The sequence below is a fragment of the Mirounga leonina genome, unplaced genomic scaffold (genome assembly GCF_011800145.1).
Source record: "Mirounga leonina isolate KUSES-001 unplaced genomic scaffold, KU_Mleo_1.0 Mir_170, whole genome shotgun sequence".
Classification (NCBI taxonomy): domain Eukaryota; kingdom Metazoa; phylum Chordata; class Mammalia; order Carnivora; family Phocidae; genus Mirounga; species Mirounga leonina.
Genome location: NW_023270433.1, coordinates 21,851,558 through 21,872,138, shown reverse-complemented (window position 1 = coordinate 21,872,138; position 20,581 = coordinate 21,851,558). Strand labels below are relative to the sequence as shown.

Genomic DNA, 20,581 nt, shown 5'->3' with positions numbered 1-20,581 from the left:
CCCAAGCATATCAGATTAAAGACTATCACAATATCAGATTTGACATGCATACTTGATCTAAAGGTGATCTTCCTTGATGCACGCTTTCCCTCCAATGCCTCTGCTCCCATCCTATGTGTTACTGCCGCTCAGCACTGTACTTCCATTTGTTTTCAAACCTACATAAAATTACTTGATATTACCGGGTTGTTGTTTTTTTTTTAAGATTTATTTACTTGAGAGCGAGCACGTGCACATGCATGCCCAGTGGTGGGGGGCGGGGGAGGGTACAGAGGGAGAAGGATAGTCCCAAGTAGACTCCATGCTGAGCATGGAGCCCAATGTGGGGCTCAATCTCATGACCCCAAGATCATGACCTGAGCCGAGACCAAGAGTAAGACACTTAACCAACTGAGCCACCCAGGTGCCCCTACTGTTTTGGTTTCATATTTTCAAAGTTTATTTTGTTATCTTTGTATGAAGCCAGCATAACTATGTTACAAGAACAAACAAGGAAATTAAAAGCAAAAGAAATTGGGCGCCTGGGTGGCTCAGTTGGTTAAGCGACTGCCTTCGGCTCAGGTTATGATCCTGGAGTCTGGGGATCGAGTCCCACATCAGGCTCCCCGCTCAGCAGGGAGTCTGCTTCTCTCTCTGACTCTCCCCCCTCTCACGCTCTATCTCATTCTCTCTCTCAAATAAATAAATAAAATCTTTAGAAAAAATAAATAAATAAATAAATAAATAAAAGCAAAAGAAATTATTAGCCAATATTTTTTAGGAATATAAGAGCTCCTAAATATATTATATATTCATAATATATATTATACATTTATATATTTATGTATATTAGAACATACATGTAATTATATATCATATAAATATACAAATATAATTTTATGACAAATTTTATAAATCAAGACTAAATAGGGTTTAATCCAGAATGCAAAGATGACCTAACATTTAAATATCTAATAATATAATTCACCACACAAATTCAAGGAAAGAAAAAAAGCCAATGATCATTTCAATAGACATGAGAAGAATGTGTTTGGCAAATTGTAGGGCCCTTTCATAATTTTGCAACCTAGAATTAGAAGGGAGCTTCTTTAACGTGATAAAAGATCCATGGCAATTTTGCAACCTAGAATTAGAAGGGAGCTTCTTTAACATGATAAAAGATCCATGGCAATTGTCATTGTTGATGGAAGCATTCCCTTTAAAAACAGAAATGAAACAAATTACCAATTGCTTTTTAACATGTACTGGTAGTCATAGCCAAACAGTAAAAAAAAAAAAAAAAAAATGGAAAAGAAAAAACCTATTGTTTTTCACAAATGAGATAATCAGTTACATAGAAAATGCAAAGATGACTGTATCAATACTGTTTAGCAAGTTTGCTAGATTAAATATCAAGTCACATGAATCAGCTGTTTTCCTATAGAAACACCACAAAAAATATTTTTAGGTCATTATTTTAAGAAGAACTCATTTACAAGAACAAAATCTCTAATGTATCTAAGAATAAATCTTAATATTCAAAGCTTACAAGAAAACCTAAGCAGAGAAAATATTTTATGGGTAGAGAAAGATATTAAGATGTCAATATTCCCACTATGAAGCTATTAATTCAGTGCAATAAAATGAAAAATCCCAAAGGATTCATCACGGTGCTTGACAGGTTCCCTGAACACTGATATGGAGGTATAAAAGAATCAGAATATCTGGGGAAAATGGAAGACAAAGAACTAGATGCCCTACAGAATGCCACATTTTATTTTAAAGTCGTAGTAGTTAAGACATTGTGATATTGTCACAGAAATACATGAATGGCCCAGTGGAATAGAGAGCCAGAAACTTGACAAGAGACATGCTTTACCCATCAATGGAGAAAATGGCATAACTGTTCATCTATATAAAAAAAAAAATAAACTGATTATCTATGCCACATACACAGAAATCAATTTCGGGTAATATAAAGACACGTGTGAAAAATAAATCTCTAAAACTTTTAGAAGAAAATAAGGCACATATTTATAACCCACAAATAGATTTTTCCAAACAAGGCCAACACATTGACAAAATAGGACTAATTAGAAATCTGAGAGTTCTGTGCTGCAAAGAACTTTAGAATGACAAAAGAAAAGCTGAAAACTAAAAGAAATTCTGGCAATGCACACAAAAAAGGCTTACAGTGAAACGTAAAAACTTCCTACAAATCAAAAATGAAAAGCCAAACAATCCAATAATAGAACAGGCAGAGATAAGGATAGGTAATTCACAGAAGAGGAAACCTTAATGGCCAATAATCACATGAAAAGATAATTACTCCTCAAGGAATCAGAGAGAGTTAAATACAAACTGCAGCCAGATACAACTTATGTCCACCAGGCTGGCAAAAATTAAGACGTCTGAAACATCAATAGTTGGTGAGGACAGTCATTTGGTGTCAGTGGGAGTAAAATTTAGTACAACTGCTTTGAAAAAGTTTGGCAAAAACCACTAAGGTTGGACACGTTCATACACGTGACTAAGAGATTCTAACCCTAGAAAAAACTCACACATGTGCCTAAGGAGGCATGCACAAGACTTGTCGTTGTTACTCTTCTAGAACACTGAAATACCAGAAGCAACATAAATATTCGCCAAGTGGAGAATGGGCAAATTGCAATCTAAACAGAAAGCATGCTATGCAGTTAGAATGAACAAAGGAGAACTTCACGTATGCTGATGACTAAAGCAGTGGGTGCAGTATAATGCAGTACACCATTCTTTTTTTTTTTTTTAAGATTTTATTTATTTATTTAATTGACAGAGAGAGAGAGAGAGACAGCAAGAGAGGGAACACAAGCAGGGGGAGTGGGAGAGGGAGAAGCAGGCTTCCCGCTGAGCAGGGAGCCCGATGCGGGGCTCGATCCCAGGACCCTGGGATCATGACCTGAGCCGAAGGCAGACGCTTAACGACTGAGCCACCCAGGCGCCCCGCAGTACACCATTCTTAGGAATGTTAAAAACTTGCAGAAATACTAAATATTGTTTGTATTTTCCCACGTATGTATATATATCCACCAACACATGCAGGGAGATGACCAATCTCAATGTATGACCTGAACCAAGAGGGAGGTTAATTAAACTGACAAAGACTACAAGGGGCTTCTACTTTATCTGTGATGATTTGTTTCATTTATTCAAGACCCAAAAGATTTTGAAGTGATTACACCAAAATGTTCAGATTTTACAAAGCTGGGTAACAGATCTACGACTGTATTGTAACAGTTTCTCCGCTCTTCTGTATGCTTGACATATTAAAAACAAAAACAAAACAACATAAAAACCACACAATTAATTAAGTCTGAGTCACAGCAAATGGGTTGTGTTGTTCCCTCAATAAAAGAGGGAGCGGAGGGAAGGAGAGGAAAGGGTAGCAACAAGTACTGTTGTTAGACTACACCAGGCCCAAGGTGTGATTAAAGAATGACACCCGGATACAGGACGATACTTCACTTGCAATCTCCTATTTCCTGGGAGACAGCAAGGGGAATGAGAGGCGTCATCATAGATTTGCAGCAGTTGGGAGCTTAGGCCTTAGAATCAGCGAAACCTGAGTTCAAACGCCGATTATTGAAGACTCCCCTCTCAGGACTCAGTTTCCTCATCTGTAAAAATGGAGAGGAAAACATCACCCACTTTTAAGGATGGAGTACTTATTACTCAGTCTCTGTGAGATCTGTTCTCTGGAAACTTTTGAATTCAGGAACCCAGAGAGCTTGACATTCACAAACCAACGACCACCTCCAAACACAACTTTCTTGAAACTCACAGATGAAAACAATACGTAATTCATCCATGAAGAAAATGAAAAAATTATTTTCCATTAGCCCCTCTTTTTCATAGTCTAACAGAATGTTTCCTTATTATCTTGTTCCAATTCATTTTTTCTTACAGCAATATGGGGGTGGATTGGTGTCTATTTCTTCTGATGCTTTATCTCTCCCTATACAAATATCCCACTGCCTTATTCATTATAACTTTATTATAAATTCTGGTATCTGGAAGAATTTTTCCCACCTAGTTCTTCTTTAAGATTATATCAGTTACTTTTGACCTTTTTTTGTTTTTATGTAAGTGTTAGAACTTGTGAGATTTCCAAAAAAAATTTAGGATTTTTATTGTGATCACATTCAATCTAGAAAATACATTTGCAGGGAACGGACATCAAATCAATGAGTCTTACAATCCACTGACATAGTTATCTATGTAAATCTTCTCGAATGTCTATTAGTGTTTGATAAATAATCTCAAAAAATCTCCAATCTATTATCCTTAGGTGCTTGATACTTCTCATGTACTTACGCATTGCTTTTCTCAATAATTTTCTCATCTAACAGTTGTTTCTTTTATTGATATAACTGATAAATAATATTAGTTTCATGTGCTCAATTTTTAAAAATTGGATTATTTACCTATTTAAGTCTTTGTTGTACTCTGCCACTTACACTTATGTACTTTTATTCCTACAGAGCTTGTCTTTCTTTTTCTGTGACTACAGAAAACAATAAAATGTGCATCCAAAAGCAGCCGCATTTAATACTTTATTGGTTTTTTAATGATTTTAAGGAAAATAGGCAAAAAAGTTCTCCTAAGAATAAATGTATATTCCTGATACATCATCTGAAGAAGCTAAACATCATGGTATAACTACAAACATAATCCTCACAGATTCCCTATCATGCCACCTTGTTTCTTCTACCTTTGCTTGCTCCACTATCAACGAATTGAATTCCCATCTGCAAGTTCAGTGTCGTCCTAGTTTTCCAAACTAATCCTGAATGAGACAATGAGCTAATGAGTAGCTAAGTCTCCACCATGACGTGTCTCACAGAGGTAGTAGGATTTTTGCCTGACCATGACTGCTGAGTTCCGAGTTCCCACTGGTCACCCACACAATCCAGCATGTCAGAGATAAGCCCAGAACACAAGCCACAGGAATGGGGTTCTTCTGGGTCCTCCCCTCCACTGTTTTTGCCAGATTTCTTTGGTAACCTAATCAACTACAATTAAGGTCATGCTAAACAGAGTTCTGGAGTGTGCAAAGTCCTTACAGTTGGGGCTCAAAGCTGAATCCAGATGAATGGATCTTCTTTCCAGGTCTCAACTAAGCCTCCAAAACCTCCCCATGCAGGCTGGTGGGGTTCATCTAAATGCAAATATTTTTACATCAGGCAGCTACCTAGTTCAACCATATCCTAACCCTCCTCCTCTGAGACTGGAGGGTTTTGCTCCCAAAGCGAGTCTGAATCATTGACAATTACTTTACTGCCAACCTAGCCTTTCAAGAACTCAATCTCCATGACCCTTTCACGAACATTTTGTCTGATGCCAAGGAGCAGGTAACAATCCACTATCACTTCTCTCCCAGCCTGCACCTGCCTAGGATTACCATTTATGAAGTGGGATAAGTTTAACTGAAGGGCAGTTCTTAAGGGATGCCGTGCAATTATGAAATAGCTGTATCATCACACAGAGATGAAGGCTGATTCTTTAAATGACAGTCTTCTTATAGCAAGGTACGGTTCTCAAAAGACAGAAATCTGGACTCTGTGATTATGTTCTCCTCCACTGGGAAACACAACAGTACCCAGCCCCACCTTAGTGTTTATTCCTGGAAAAGCTGCAATAAAAGTTCAAAGAAAAATAGCTGGAGAAGCTAGGCATGCAAAAGGAAAACAGGGAAAGAACATCAGAATGGGAAGGAAGAGTGAGGGAAAATTACATTCCTTTTGAAGGATAAAGAGGTAGCTCCATTAGTTATTAAAGACCAAACGAATTAGAAAGAAAATATTGGAAAGAAAAAGAAGCAAACATGAAAGGTCTTTGTACCCAGTTATCTTTGTACAGTTTTGTTATATGAGTAGAAAATTCAAAATGTGCCCCCCATATAGATGAATGGATAAAGAAGATGTGATACACACACACACACACACACACACACAGGAATATTACTCAGTCGTGAAAAGGAATGAAATCTTGCCATGTGCAACAACGTGGATGGACTTAGAGGGTATTATGCTAAGCAAAATAAGTCAGAGAAAGACAAATACCATATGATTTCATTCATATGTGAATTTAAGAAACAGATGAGCAAAAGAAAAAAAAAGACACACACACAAACCACGAGAAACAGACTCTTAACTATAGAATACATGCTGATGGTCACCAGAGGGGAGGGAGGTGGGGGGATGGGGGAAACAGGTGATGGGGATTAAGGAGGGCACCGCTCATGATGAGCACTGAGTAATGTACACAACTGTTGAATCACTATATTGTACACCTGAAACTAATATAACACTATATGTTACCTATAATGGAATTAAAATTCAAACTTACTAAAATGAGTATAATTGTTAAACATTTCCCAATCACCACTGCCTGGACTTATTCTAAAAAAAAAAAAAAAAAAAAATCACATGGCCTCGGGGTGCCTGGCTGGTTCAGTCAGTACAGAATGCAACTCTTGGGTTGTGAGTTTGAGCCCACGCTGGATGTGGAGATTACCTAAAGAAAATAAATAAATAAAAATCTTTAAAAAAAAAAAAAAAATCACACGACCTCTTGTCATGTGAGCTAATTAACTCCTTATCCCTCTTCCCCCACCTTTATTTTACTTAAGTTACTTCGGGGGAAAAAATGTGCCCTCATATTGTGAAATAAAATATCCTCTCAAGCTTTATCTGAGCTTATAAACACAAGAGAGAGCAGAAATGATTTTAAATTGCAATATGAGAACAAATTTTACTTCTAAGAGAAACATGGTTCAAGATAGAGTAAGTCAGAAACCTCAGTGTTTATCTATGCATGCATTTACTCCTGGTCATGTGCTGGCGCTTTCCGTCGACTGTTTATCTAACTTGGCTTTCCTCTGATGGATCTTCTGGCATACTACATAAGCACATCATATACACAGACCATACGCAGAATAGCCACCTTCTCCCTGTAAAGAATTCTCAGAGTAACTATGGAGGGGAAAGGAAGGAAATTATATATGTCACATATCTAACTAGGGGGCTGAGAGTGTACTTAACAGATATTTTGCCATTTAAACAGATAAAGGACTTCACAGCTATTTTGTCATTTAAACTTGGGAGCACAGTGTATATTACTTGAATTTTAGAGATTAAAATAAAACTGAAAGAGAGGGCGCCTGGGTGGCTCAGTTGGTTAAGCGACTGCCTTCGGCTCAGGTCGTGATCCTGGAGTCCGCGGATCGAGTCCCATGTCGGGCTCCCTGCTCAGCGGGGGGTCTGCTTCTCCCTCTGACCCTCCTCCCTCTCATGCTCTCTGTCTCTCATTCTCTCTCGCAAATAAATAAAATCTTTAAAAAAAAAAAAAAATTTAAAAACTGAAAGAGATACCTATTTTGAAACTTGCCCTAGCTGTTGGGATTCGAACCAAAATTCACCTATATCTCAGCTCAGGCATTCTCTTTTCTCAATTCCATGTTAGATGAAGCCAGATCACACTGTGTCTTCACCATGTGGCACTGGAAATAAATTTCATATTCCAACTATTCACACTTTAGTCTAAAAGCACTCTCCAGCCATCTGTGATCCTTTACTTTAGAGACTGACAATTTAACAATTACAATCATTCTTTTACTTTGGAGCCTTCCGTGTATGTCTCATTTTTTCTTATTCTTCAGCGGTGAAATATTCTGGTTCATATGTCAATCTACCTCCCACTCAGAGAATAAAGGGAGGAAGTGGAACTGCCTTTTAAACCTTAAAAAGTGATCTAACAGTCTTAGAGAAAACTGATCTGAGCGATATGTTTAAAAGACAACATAACTGCAAAACCACTTTTTGGAAAAGCAATTGGGGATACCTGAATATGGATGAGTATAAAATGACATTAAGGAGTTGTTTTTAACTTTGTTAAATGTGATAATAGTATTGTGATTATAGAAGTGAATTATTTTTAGAGATGTATATTGATGGACAATGGTCGAGGTGAGAGGACACGATGCCAAGCATTTGCTTTACAATGGTTCCTCCCCCAAAATGGGAGCAAGTGAAACAAGCAGGGCAAAATACTAATAACTGTTGAATCTAGGTGATGGCTCTACTGGGATTCGTTAGGTTATTTTTTTTTATTTTTGTGAATATTTGAAAACTGCCATCATAAAAAGTTCTAAAAAACAAACAAAAACAGAAGTCTTTCAATCTCAAAAAACGCTACCCACTTAATATGGAATTCAATTGCTTTACTCCAAAAGTATCCAGCCTCTAACATCAGAAATGAAACCTCTAGAACATACATTTTGGAAACATGATGGATTTTGTTAGAGGAACCTATTGGTAATATTCAAAAACGCCTGTCTTCCAAGAGACAAGTAGAGACCTTGTGTTACATCAGAACACTGGATATGAACCACGGGAACAATCTGTTAAGACACTGAGTACCTCCCTACCCAAACTCATGTCTTTAACGAAAGCTATAGGAAGTCACTTGGAGGGACAAAAGTATCTTTGTTTCCCAGGCTTAAAACCCAAGATAGCCACTTCACAAATGACAGACAGAATGAAATACCTTGTAAAATACGGCTAGAACAGAGTCCTCCCTTATTGGAATCCCAGGTGTGGGATCGGAATGCCTTTGACATTCTCAACACCAGACCTGGGTTTGAGAAAGGCCAAACCATTTGTGCATGTCGTGAACCACTTGATCCTTCCATTCAAAAGGAAAATACAACTTTTAATCCATACTCTACCCATAGCTGGATGAAGCACAATTAAAGTAATGCTAACCAGAATTCTAGAAACAGAAACCGGCCATTAAGAGTGGCAAGAGTCTTTATTTCCTATCCCACCTCCACCCCATCCCAAGCCCCTATCTGCAGGATATGAACACGTTAATTTAACCTAACGGCGAACGTGTTCCCATCTGCAAACATTTCCCTAAAGGTTTCCTTGGGCAAGGAACTCTTTATCGGTGCCTGGACTAACACAGCAGTAACTTAGCTACATCGGTCTTCCTGCTGCTGCTAGTCCAGTTTCGCCTCAGTATTTATCTAGCTTCGAAAGAACAAGGTGCTTTCTCAACATGAGAAAACAAAAATCCGCCTTACAGTCTCGTCAGGAGCAAAGCAGGGAATACAAACTTGTCCCACTTCAAAGCACAAGGCCTATCTTTCACTAACTAAACAGTAACCCCTGCCGGAGTAACAATGCAAGCTTTCTTCCCTATTATTGTTTGAAACAATCACAGGCTATTTGTTCATATTAATTAGCTTATATCTAGTATTAGGCAGCCTTGATTAGGAAAATGCTCTTTGTTACCAAATGAATAGAGGAAAACAAAACCAAAAGCTTTTTTTTTTTTAATTGTTGTTTTTGCCTTAGAAAAGGATTGTCAGGCCTTTCACACTCGAATGTAGGTTTATCTTTACACAGGTCCCTGAATTCACTCTAGAAGAATGCAAGTGGATGTGCCAGACAATACCAGGCTAAGCTGATTGAGTGAACTGCTTATTTCACCTTTGCCTGAGGAGACAGTATATTTAAATCACTTTTACCTTCTCTGAACCTGGAGAAACCTTAATAATGGGAGAGTAGACATCCATACAGACTCGGGGGCAAGGGCAAGTCAGCCTGGGACTAAAATCTGACTACACAAATTACATGTGAAGAACAGATATACAGATCATCACGAGGCACATCATTGACCAGAGGACCTGGGAATGAAGTGACCCAGGGATCTGCAGGTTTCCAGAAGAGTAAGCTCCTGGGACCTAATCCCCTTGTTTACAGCTGACTCCTTCCAGGTGGGCTTGGGTTCCTCCAACAATCAGAGGCTACTTGTTCCCAGCGTTATGTTAAGAATAATGGGACTTGCTACCCTCGTTGAGATTAATTAATGAACTTGTTCAACAAGACTGTCGAAAGTCAGGGTTTGACAGCCCCAAGACTCCAAAGCTTCACAGGTTTCAAGATTAATGTTCAGGGGGTGCCTGGGTGGCTCAGTCGTTAAGCGTCTGCCTTCGGCTCAGGTCATGATCCCAGGGTCCTGGGATCGAGCCCCGCATCGGGCTCCCTGCTCAGCGGGAAGCCTGCCTCTCCCTCTTACACTCCCCCTGCTTGTGTTCCTGCTCTTGCTCTGTCAAATAAATAAAACCTTAAAAAAAAAAAAGATTAAAGTTCAATTCCTCAATGTAGCTTGCAAAGCGCTGCAAGAATCTTCTCCAACCTTGTAACCTACCCCATCTACCTCCTCTACAAGCAGAAGTATGCTGATAAATATCTAACAATGGGCTCTTAAGAGCCAGGGACTGTGTTTGCCAATTTCCATGGTTAAATACTCCACCCTGGCTGATTGCAAGCTATAAGCATGAAGTCAATTGGCTCACACAGTTTCTGAAAACTTAACAGTCAGATCTTGGCTGGCTCTAGCACATCTCTGCTTGTGACCTCACACCTCAGCAGACAGCAACTATCCTGAACGAACCTCCAAATGCTGTGCTCTCGCTCTCCCCTTGGGACATTCGACGTTCACAAATGTTTCTCCTCCCTTGTCAAAGGAAGGATACATTAGCTCCCAGCCTGGCAGTCTTCCTTCCAGAAGCCTTTCCCTGACTGCTTTGACTTTACTTCTAAAGTCCCCATACTTCTATCCTAGCAGGTGTGACACCGCTAATTTTTTGTTTCCCTGTCTGTATGTTTCCCACTACATTTCTAAACCCTGTTTCTCTTACTTATTCTTGGATTCCCCAGGCCTGCCACAGTGAGCTTGCTGAACACTATTAACTAAGATGTACTGAACACTATGTGCCAGATTTTGTTCTAAGTTTTATACATATTACCTCATTTCACCCTTAAAACAATCCTATGAAGTTGGTTCTGTAATTTTTATGTTCATTTTGCAGATGAGGAAACCGAGGCCCTCACAGGGTGGATACCCTTCTCCCACCCCCACGGGCTCAGGTAGTAAATGCTGGAGCCAGGATTTAAACCCCAGGCGGCATGACTGGAGAGCTCTTGCACATCCAGCCCAGGGTTTGACTTTTTTTTCCCCCACTGGCAATTCTCAATGAGAAAATTTTACTTAAATTTAAATTCTCCCTAATGAGAGAAATTAAATATTAAGGGATAGGATGTCATCAGGTAGGGTTAAACTTTAGAGGGACTTTTTCTATCTCCCCAGATCCAATTTTTGCACTCTTGGGGAAAACATTCCCATTGACAATGTATCTTCTAGACCTTTTACTATGTGCTTACATTAATGTACCACATGGTCATCCCTAAAAACATATGATCTTGTTTTACAGTTTGAATGATATCTTCCTGAATTAGTCTGCATTTTACTTTCTTTCTCCTCCAACAGGTATCTTAGGGAGATATAGCTGTGTTGAGATAAATATTTATCAATTTTTTTAACTGCTACATGGTACTTAAAGCATATCAGCATGCCTGAATTTATTGTCGTTCCACTATCGTATATTCAGAAAGTTTTGTACTTCTCGGCCTTCAACTAATGCTTCAGTGAATATCTCTATGCATGTCCCCTTGGTGTTTTTCTAATGTAGTTACTGAGATGGGAAGAGGGTATATGCAAAAGGGATAGGATTTTAATAGATGCTATCAAATTACCCTCCAGAGTGACTGTACCAATTTACCTTCCCACAGAGGATTTACAAGAGCCCATATTTTCCCCAAGTGTTTATATTAAATACAACATCTTCCTATCTTGGGCAGTGTAAACATTTTAATTAAGTGAGTCACTGAGAAATATTTCTCTTGCTCGCCAGCTGATAATAGCTTGTGTACGAGGAAAGAGGCGCGTGGATAAGATGCTCCTCCTGGAGATGCTGAAAAATGCACCAGTGAGACCCAGGGGCTGAAACCCTTGCCCAGAAAACCTGTGCTCACCACCTCACTTCACCACAGGCTCAGAATGGCTGCTGCCTGGGGACCACCGTGGAGGACTCCGACGTGGTGACCTCGGGTAACGGGCACTAAATCTCGTCACCCACTCATAAAGTCTCTGCAGCACCAAAAACCCCACTGAGGGGAATGGAAACCAAACAGCCCAAGTCAATGAAATGCTGAAAAAGCAAGATCCAGTTGCCAGACAGAGAATACACACGATGGCGGTCACACGAAACTTTCTGGAAAATACCAAATGTTTTAAAATCTTAAATAACAGGAGGACTTTATCCAGATGATCCAATTCCAAGGTCTTTTTTTTTTTTTAGAAGAGACAAGAAGCATTTATATATACATGAAGTAAAAACGCTCCCTTCTTCCTCCCCCTTCTCCGTTCCCTCCTCCACATACCCCTACCTTGAAATACATACAGAATCTAGTAACCTGAAAAACGATACAGGACAAAAAAAAAAAGTGTGGAAGAACATTCTGTATCATCAAGATTTAAACTTCAAACAATATGGCTCTTTTTTCAAGGGTATACTTTTTTTCTTTAACCTTGGCTTAAAAATGATGATCACTGGGGTGCCTGGGTGGCTCAGTCATTAAGCGTCTGCCTTCAGGCTCAGGTCATGATCCCAGGATCCTGGGATCGAGCCCCGCATCGGGTTACCTGCTCCGCGGGAAGCCTGCTTCTCCCTCTCCCACTCCCCCTGCTTGTGTTCCCTCTCTCGCTGTGTCTCTCCGTCAAATAAATAAGTAAAATCTTTAAAAAAAATAATAATAATAATGATCATGAATGAGATGGGGAAGGTCACACTCTAAAAGGGAGAGAAGATGAAGGAAGAGCAGATGGGAAACCAGTTGTTGAGCACCTACTATGTGCTCTGTGTATATCCCATCATTTAATCCACAGAACCATCCCGTGAAGTATGGTGACATGAGAATACATGGAAGCTGAATGAGGTCAGCACGATGAAGGCCATGCAACCATCAGGATCTGACTTCAGGTCTAATGCTTACAAAGGCTGTTTCCCCACTAGACCACACTTCCTGCTAAAATGGAAAGAATCCAGTTACTACTCTAGTAGATCCAATTGTAAAATAATCTGCAGGCAATGTTCTTGCCACGTAACTGCTCTTCGCTGGACAGAAAAAGTAACTTGTGACTACTGTTCACAAGTTCCTGGAGGTGCATCTTCTTTTCAAAGCTCCTAGAACAGGTCAAGGCAAAATAGTAATAAGAGGAAGCAGACAATGAGACTGCATTCAGAAAACGTCCAAGATAAGATCTGTTTTGAGATAGTTCATTAAAACCCTAAAAAAGCCAAGAGAGGGAAAGCAGCAGGCTTGACCATCAACTGTCTTGACTGGGAGTTTGATGCCTATAGGAACAGCCAGACATTCAAAGCACTGAAAACCAAGACCGCGATGCACAGAGGCTGGTCCACTATCATTACTTGCTCATTGTTCCAGCTGCTTCTTGAACTCAATAGCACCTCCCCCACGAAAGCACTGTTATCCAAACGCCCACCAAATGATCATTAGAAGGTTGCACACCATCCCTAGAGTCAGACGCACCTTCTGAAATTTACATATCTGACGAAACTAAGATTAGCACAAACTTAAGCGAGGTTGAATCACTTACCTGTGGTTGTGAATTTACAGGGGTTGAAGTGAAGGCAGCAACCATGGCAGCTCTGTAGTTGTGGGCAGTGACCAGGCCCCAGCACAGCAGTGCCAGCCACAGGAGTCAAGTTACCTTGGTTGTTGATCAGATCACAGTCATGCTAGGAGGAGCTGTGCACCTGGAAAAGGACAGGAAAATCCACATTTAGCCTGAAAGGACTAGGGCGTGGGAGTGAAGTACCACTGGCCCGAGGAAGCAAAAATCCCCATACCATGTACCAACTCCTAGCTTAATGAAAAGAACCCAGAAGGGAGCATCGAACATCTCAGAGCCAGGACTCCCGTACCACTCAGCCAAATCATGTTAGGTTGATGTATTTTCAGAAGTCTGAATCCAGCTGTCCTTGCTAGCTAGATGTTTTGAGGAGGCCATTTCAAGCTGTAAAGCTGGGGACAGGGGGCCCAGAGGAGACACCATTCCATCATTCAACAATAAAGGACCCACGATTAATAACTGCTGGTTTAAATACAAAGGGCAAAGAGAATAAGACCATCAAGTGTCTTAAAGATCACCCAGTTCAAGTGTACCCATCTGCAGATGGAAAACTGAGGTGTGGAGAAGAAAGAAACTATAGTCTCACAATTCGTTAATGACAGAAGCAGGAATGGAACCACAAACAATTTCCAGTCTCGTATGGAATGTAAGACAGTGAGTATGTTCCATGTTTACATTTCCTCAGGAAACTTAGTCACCACTAAGATTAAAGAAAGGCAAGACATCCCAAAATTACAGGAGTCAGTTACAAGAATGAATCAAGTACTCCAACAGGTGGTGGGGGGCTTCTTCTGTCTTGCCCACAAGTGGGGGAAGAGTGAGGGCATTTCTACAGTCTTTTTGACATCCTCAGAGAGAGGATGCTAGATAGGCACAAAATATAAACAAGTCTTCTGTTACTAATATATTCATTAAGGAAACTCAAAAAGATGCTGAATTCTCTGCAGTAAAGCATGGCCCCAGTTCTGTCCAAAGACCGATATGATTGTTTCCACACTGCAATAAGATCCATGGGGAATCTTTTCCATTTTAAGAATTTACGAAAAGTCTTCCCAAGAAAAGTTCTCATTTTTAGGTTGTTTTCAGACCACCTAATGATATCCTTTCTTTTATTCAAAAGATATTTATTAAACATCTACAGTGAACCAGGAGCACAATGAATAAAACTGAGCCAGCCCCTTGACCTCAGGGAGCTTTTGTCTGGAAATATACTTTCTCGTTTCACTAGCATGCAAGATGATACCGCAACACTTCTCAACTACTGGAAGATGATACTTTCCATTATAGCAGAAGTAAAGATTTAACTCTTGAGCTGGACATTTAATCCAAGCCTTCTGAACACCGAATTCTCTGGCACTACTCTGTCCCAGCTGGATGATGTCGGGCAAGTCACAAAACCTCACAACTGTGTCCTAAGAAATAATCTAGGTTTGGCAGCAACTTCTATGAACGTGAAGTTCTGATTTTTATCCTGTCTTTGCATATTACCCTTCAATACTAGAGTTTCAATCACTTTAGGTTTTATTTAAAACTATGGCTCCTTCCTAACTTTCTCTTCTCTGTTAGAGTGATTATAGTTATTAACAGGTAAGGAGTAAAGCTGTCAAAGTATTTTGGTATAACATTCAACACTAAATTCCTTAGGTGCCCTAATGTTCTCCTTAATCCTAGCTTTAGAGGGGAAAAAAAAGACCCGTTGTTTATTATACCGCGAATCTAAGTGAACAGCCTGGGAGAAAGGTCTATGTATAGGGGACTGCCTTTTTGCTTGAGTGCCAAGCCTACACTGAGAAAATTATAGGACCCCCATGGTGCACTGTTTTGTACTGAACTTACTCCTGGCATCATTTGTCCCCACCCCTACTTTTTTTATTTTTCCTCTTTTCTTCTCACGTTATTTATAATTCACATCATCTTACTCTATCATATGTGGGGTGGGGACAGATGAATATACAAATAGCATGATAACCAAAAAAACCAAATAAGCAGGCAAGTGAGATTCTATTCTGAAAGACTCACACTTTGTGCTCAGGTCCAATATCTAAGTCATTAAGCAATATGACCTTAAAAGATTTTCAATGCTCCGAGTACAGAGACTTGCCTGAAAGATGAATAACCAAACTGGGATTTAATGAAAGCCTAGGAGATGCTGGGCACTGAGAAACTCATTTCGCATACAGGTTAAGGCGCTTATTGTTAACTCATTTCATGGACAAGAACCCTGAGGCTTTAAAAGTTTGTGTAGCATACATAACCAAAGCCACACGGCCCCTTAGACATCCTTGAGACACGTAAGAGCTAGCCCAGACTCTTAGTCTCCCATCCTCAAGAAGCAAGCAAGAAAATAAGGCAGAAACTTAACTGCCTTCTCCTAAAGCAGACCTATCGAGTTGTGAGGCTTTTGCGGAACCTTTTCTTACATGACGGGAGTCCTTTATGAAATGGCATATGGTTAACTTAACTCTAACAATGCAAGGCCTAAGCAATACTACCGCAAAGGGTATAAATCAGCTCTCTTGGGGAAGTGAAGGCCTAAAATTACATTTATAAAACCTATGTACTTCCCAGCTTATTTACCAAAGTGCACAGATCATGGGGGTTGAGACAAGATGACAAGACGACATCCTACATACTGCCATTCAGTCCCTAACTAAGTGGTCTCACTGTGACCATACAAGTCTCCTGCTGTCCCAGAGCCTCGCAACGTCAACCACAGCATCGCACCGAATTTCTGAACCAATTCATCCCTCTTTGAACTATTCCAAGAATCTGGATGCCTGCCCTGTAGTTCTTCCAACCTGCCATCAATCCAGCTCTCGTTTCCTTTGCTTGAGCTGGAAGATTTTGCTCCAGCTACAGAGAGTCACGGAGCGAGGGGCCCTGCTGACCCCAGCTGCCTTTGGGTCATAACTGTGGCCCTTGCCCTCCTTCTCTACTTCTCTTCATTCTCCATTCTAGGCATCTCTTCTGATCTGTACCATTCTTCCCCAAACCACAAACCACTTCTCATGCCCTTCACTTGCAAAAGATCAGCCATCACTTATTTATTTACTGGCCCATTCATCTATTCCTCTTTAGTCATTGGGTATGAATTAACTCATTATCCCTCCCTACGATTCAACACAGATGTACAAAATACAATCCATAAGTAAGAAAGCTACATAGGGGGGCGCCTGGGTGGCTCAGTTGGTTAAGCGACTGCCTTCGGCTCAGGTCATGATCCTGGAGTCCCAGGATCGAGTCCCGCATCGGGCTCCCTGCTTGGCAAGGGGTCTGCTTCTCCCTCTGATCCTCCTCCCTCTCATGCTCTCTGTCTCTCATTCTCTCTCTCTCAAATAAATAAATAAAATCTTAAAAAAAAAAAAAAAGAAAGCTACATAGGCTCATTCCTCTGTGCCAGATTACTAGAGAAATCACCAATTGACTCTAAGAATAGGAAATATCCTGAATCAGCCCTAGAAGCCACAGATGGAACCCAGCTATTGCTTGAATTTTCAGAAAAATATACTAGAAAGAATCAATATGGGAGGCTGACAGAAGGACTAAGGTACAACAACCCCTTCATGAGAAACTGCACTGAATGGACAGAAAATAAGCAAATGAGACCCTAATAGACTCATAATGATACTCCTAGTTCAGAGGGATGAGGGGTGGAGGGAGTGAAGCCAGGAAGCACTGGTGTCCATTTCAAATACACTCACCCCTTAGATGGGTTTCCTGGCTTCAACTGAGCAAGTCATCTCCGGTGGTATTTACTTCTGATTTACATGTGGCCATGATGACTGCCCCAGAAAACGTGTGGGAAAAAACTCTACCAGCTGGCTTCTGACATGGGCAACCTTGCCAAGTGACAATGACCTTACTAATTACTGAGTGCCACACCAAATACCTAAAAGAAAGTCTTTGGTTCTGAGGCAAACTCCCCTTTGTTTACTTCTGCAGCTGATGCTGGCTCCTTCCCTAGGCCTCATAGGAAGATGAATTTCTAATTGGCAAATTAATGTGTACTATAAATCTAACCATTTTTCTCTATCTGGACTTGAGTCAAACAGTGACTCATTTCAGTCTCTTGAAAGAACACAGGGCAATACCCAATACTGAATATGCATAGACTTCCCTCTCTATGGATAAGCAACAGAGAAAAATCCAAATCCACTAAGCAAATGAAAAATATTATGGCTCAAGAGAAGGGAAGATTCTAGGATCAGAGCAAATATTTCCTTAAGGAATGAGTGTACTATATTAAGAAAAAAACTTTAAAAATTATGAGATAAGAATGAATCTGTGTTAACCAAAAAAAAAAAAGAGAGAAAAAAAATCTGATTTATGAACTTGAATGAAGGTGGTCAATAAAGCAGGAAACAGAATAAAAAATAAAGCAAAAAACAGTTTTTGTGAAACAGAAGATAAACCAGAGCTTAGTCAGGGAGGTACTTACATGGGTAAAGATTTCAAAGCTGCCATCCCCAAAACATAACAGATGAATGAAAAGTACTAAAGGGGAAAGGAAAGAAGTCATCAATGCTACAACCAGGAAAGAGTAAATTTATCTTTAAAGCTTTAAAAAAGCATTACATATAAATAAAGCCTTTTAGATGAAGTAGGAAAAAATTCCAGACTTTAAATTTGTGTATCCTTCTGCAGAAAGCTCTATAGTCTGGCAGAAACCAAGTAGAAAAAAATACTCTGAACCTCAAACCTGGAGGAACAAGAAGATGTGATATAGGAAGGTCCAAAATAGCATCAGAAGCCGGCCTTATAGCATCTAAGAACTAATGCTCTTCTCTGGATTCTAAGCAGATGAAAACATAACAATAGTAACACCAGAAAGGTAACATTGCACCCACTGAAACAAAAACAGGCTACTTAACAAATGCTAATTCAAAATGCAGTAGAAAGATTGGAATATCAAGTTAAGAAACTTGCCCAAAATGTAGAGCAAAAAAATAAAGGAAAATAGAATAGTAAGAAAGAGAAAGGTGGGGGACTAGTCAAGGAGATCCAATAGCTAAAGAAAAGCAATTCCAGAATGAAATAATAAAAGAAATGGGGGATGGGGGGAGTCACATAACTCAAAACATTTCCTAAAATGGAAAAGTCATAAATTTGTTGACTATTAGGGTCCATTGAGTGCCTACTTGCCCACCTCAACTGATTTTAATATGCCCAAATTAAGCACATCATTATGAAAAATTTTTAAATGGTAGAGATAGAAAAAAATCCTGTCACCAATCAGAAATTGGGGGTGGGTGGTGGGGGTGCTCATAAACAAAGAATTAGGGATCAGAAAGTCTTTGGACTTCTCAACAGCAACCGGGAAGCCAGAAGGCAATGAGACAAAGAGTCAGGTGATTTACAACCTACAATTCTGTTGGAGGATGTTCTTGGGCAAAACAGGGAGGAAAATAAGAAAACGAAAGGCATGTAATACAGGAACAGGAATCCAATACAGGAGAAAAACAAAAGGAATTTCTGGCATCGTTTAGAAAAGAGATCCCTGGATGACAGATAGTAGGACTCAAAAAGTAGCCTTGGCAAAAAAAAAACCTGTCCATCTGGATACATCAAGAGCAGACTTCTAGAACTGACAGAGTTTGGGACTGAATGAGTACATAGAATACGAAGCACACAGAACACAAACATAAAAAGAAGGATTAAAACTTTCTCTTTTAAGGATTTGTAGAAGAGAAGGATTCATAGATTCTAGACAGCTCCACTATTAACAACATTAACAAGGTCATGATGGCATTAACACTGAATAATGAATGGCCTAATCAAAATCATGACCTAAATGTATTAGGACGAAGAGGTACAGGATAGGAATGTGTGTACGGCACATCTTCCCCAGGGGACAGCAAGAAATATTTAAAACTGATATATCAAAAAGTATAAGTAAAGATCTTAGAGATGCAATGAAATTACTGAACAAAGCCACTAAATCAACTGAAAATGCTGGTCATGGTGAGGGAAAATCATAGGGAGAGAAGAGCTCCTTTTCTTAAGCAAGCCTCATACAGCTACTTGATACTTTAAGTCACAAACATGTAGAACTTTAAAATATAAAAGTGAAAAAAAAAAAAAGAAATAGTATCAGTGCTGACACTAAAAATTTAAAACTATAACAGGCAGAAGTGTCACAACAGAAAACCAAGTTGATGCCATGGAAGAGGAGCTTGAGAAAAACTACACACACTTAGAGTAATAAAATTTACTAGACTGATTAGACAGTATGGCTAAGGAGCACAGAAAGTAGAGATTCAACATAAAAATAATTGGTAGATCGGAGGGCAAATGGCACAATAGTTACTTAACAATAAAAGCAAACTTTTCTTAAAAGATGATGGAGAAGGTTTAAAGAGCTCACCACAACACAAACAACAACAGAAAAAAAAAACAGATAAGATGCACTACATCAAAATTAAGAACTTCTGTGCAAAGGACATAATCAAAAGTAAAAGTACAGTCCATGGAATGGGAGAAAATATTTGCAAATCCTAAATCTAAAAAGGAGTTAATATCCAGAATATATAAAGAACGCCTACAACTCAATAACAAAATCAAACAATCCAATTAAAAAATGAACAAAAGACTTGAACAAACATTTCTCCATATACAGATGGCCAAAAAGCAAATAACAAGATAGTCAACATCACCAATCGTTAGGGAAATGCACATCAAAACCACAATGAGATACCACCTCACATCCATTAGAATGGTTGCTATCAAAAAAGCAGAAAGTAAATACTGGCAGGGATGTGAAGATCGTAACCTTTATTTTACTGCTGGTGGCATTTACTGGTAACATGGCTCAGCTGCTACAGAAAACAGGATGGCGGTTCCTCAAAAAGTTAAGAATGGAATCATCGTATGACCCAGCAATTCCACTTCTGGATATACAACCAAAAGAACTGAAAGCAGGGTCTCAAAAGAGATATTTGTACACCCATGTTCCTAGCAGCATTATTCACAGTAGCCAAACAAGTGGAAGCAACTCAAGTGC

The 20,581-nt window shown here is 39.5% G+C and overlaps 1 protein-coding gene across 10 annotated transcripts in view; it reads right to left on the bottom strand.

Annotated features, from left to right (window-relative positions):
• LPAR1 (lysophosphatidic acid receptor 1) overlaps positions 1–20,581 on the bottom strand; it is a 296,026-nt gene that overhangs the window by 66,203 nt on the left and 209,242 nt on the right. For 8 of the 10 annotated variants that reach the window (XM_035016077.1, XM_035016078.1, XM_035016083.1 and 5 more), the window contains one exon: positions 13,546–13,705. In XM_035016077.1, coding sequence (XP_034871968.1) covers positions 13,546–13,590 — 45 coding nt within the window. In that variant the 5' untranslated portion in view covers positions 13,591–13,705. Of the gene's footprint in view, positions 1–3,483; positions 3,636–13,545; positions 15,412–20,581 lie in introns of those variants that run through there. The other 2 variants (XM_035016082.1, XM_035016075.1) reach the window with 2 other exon arrangements.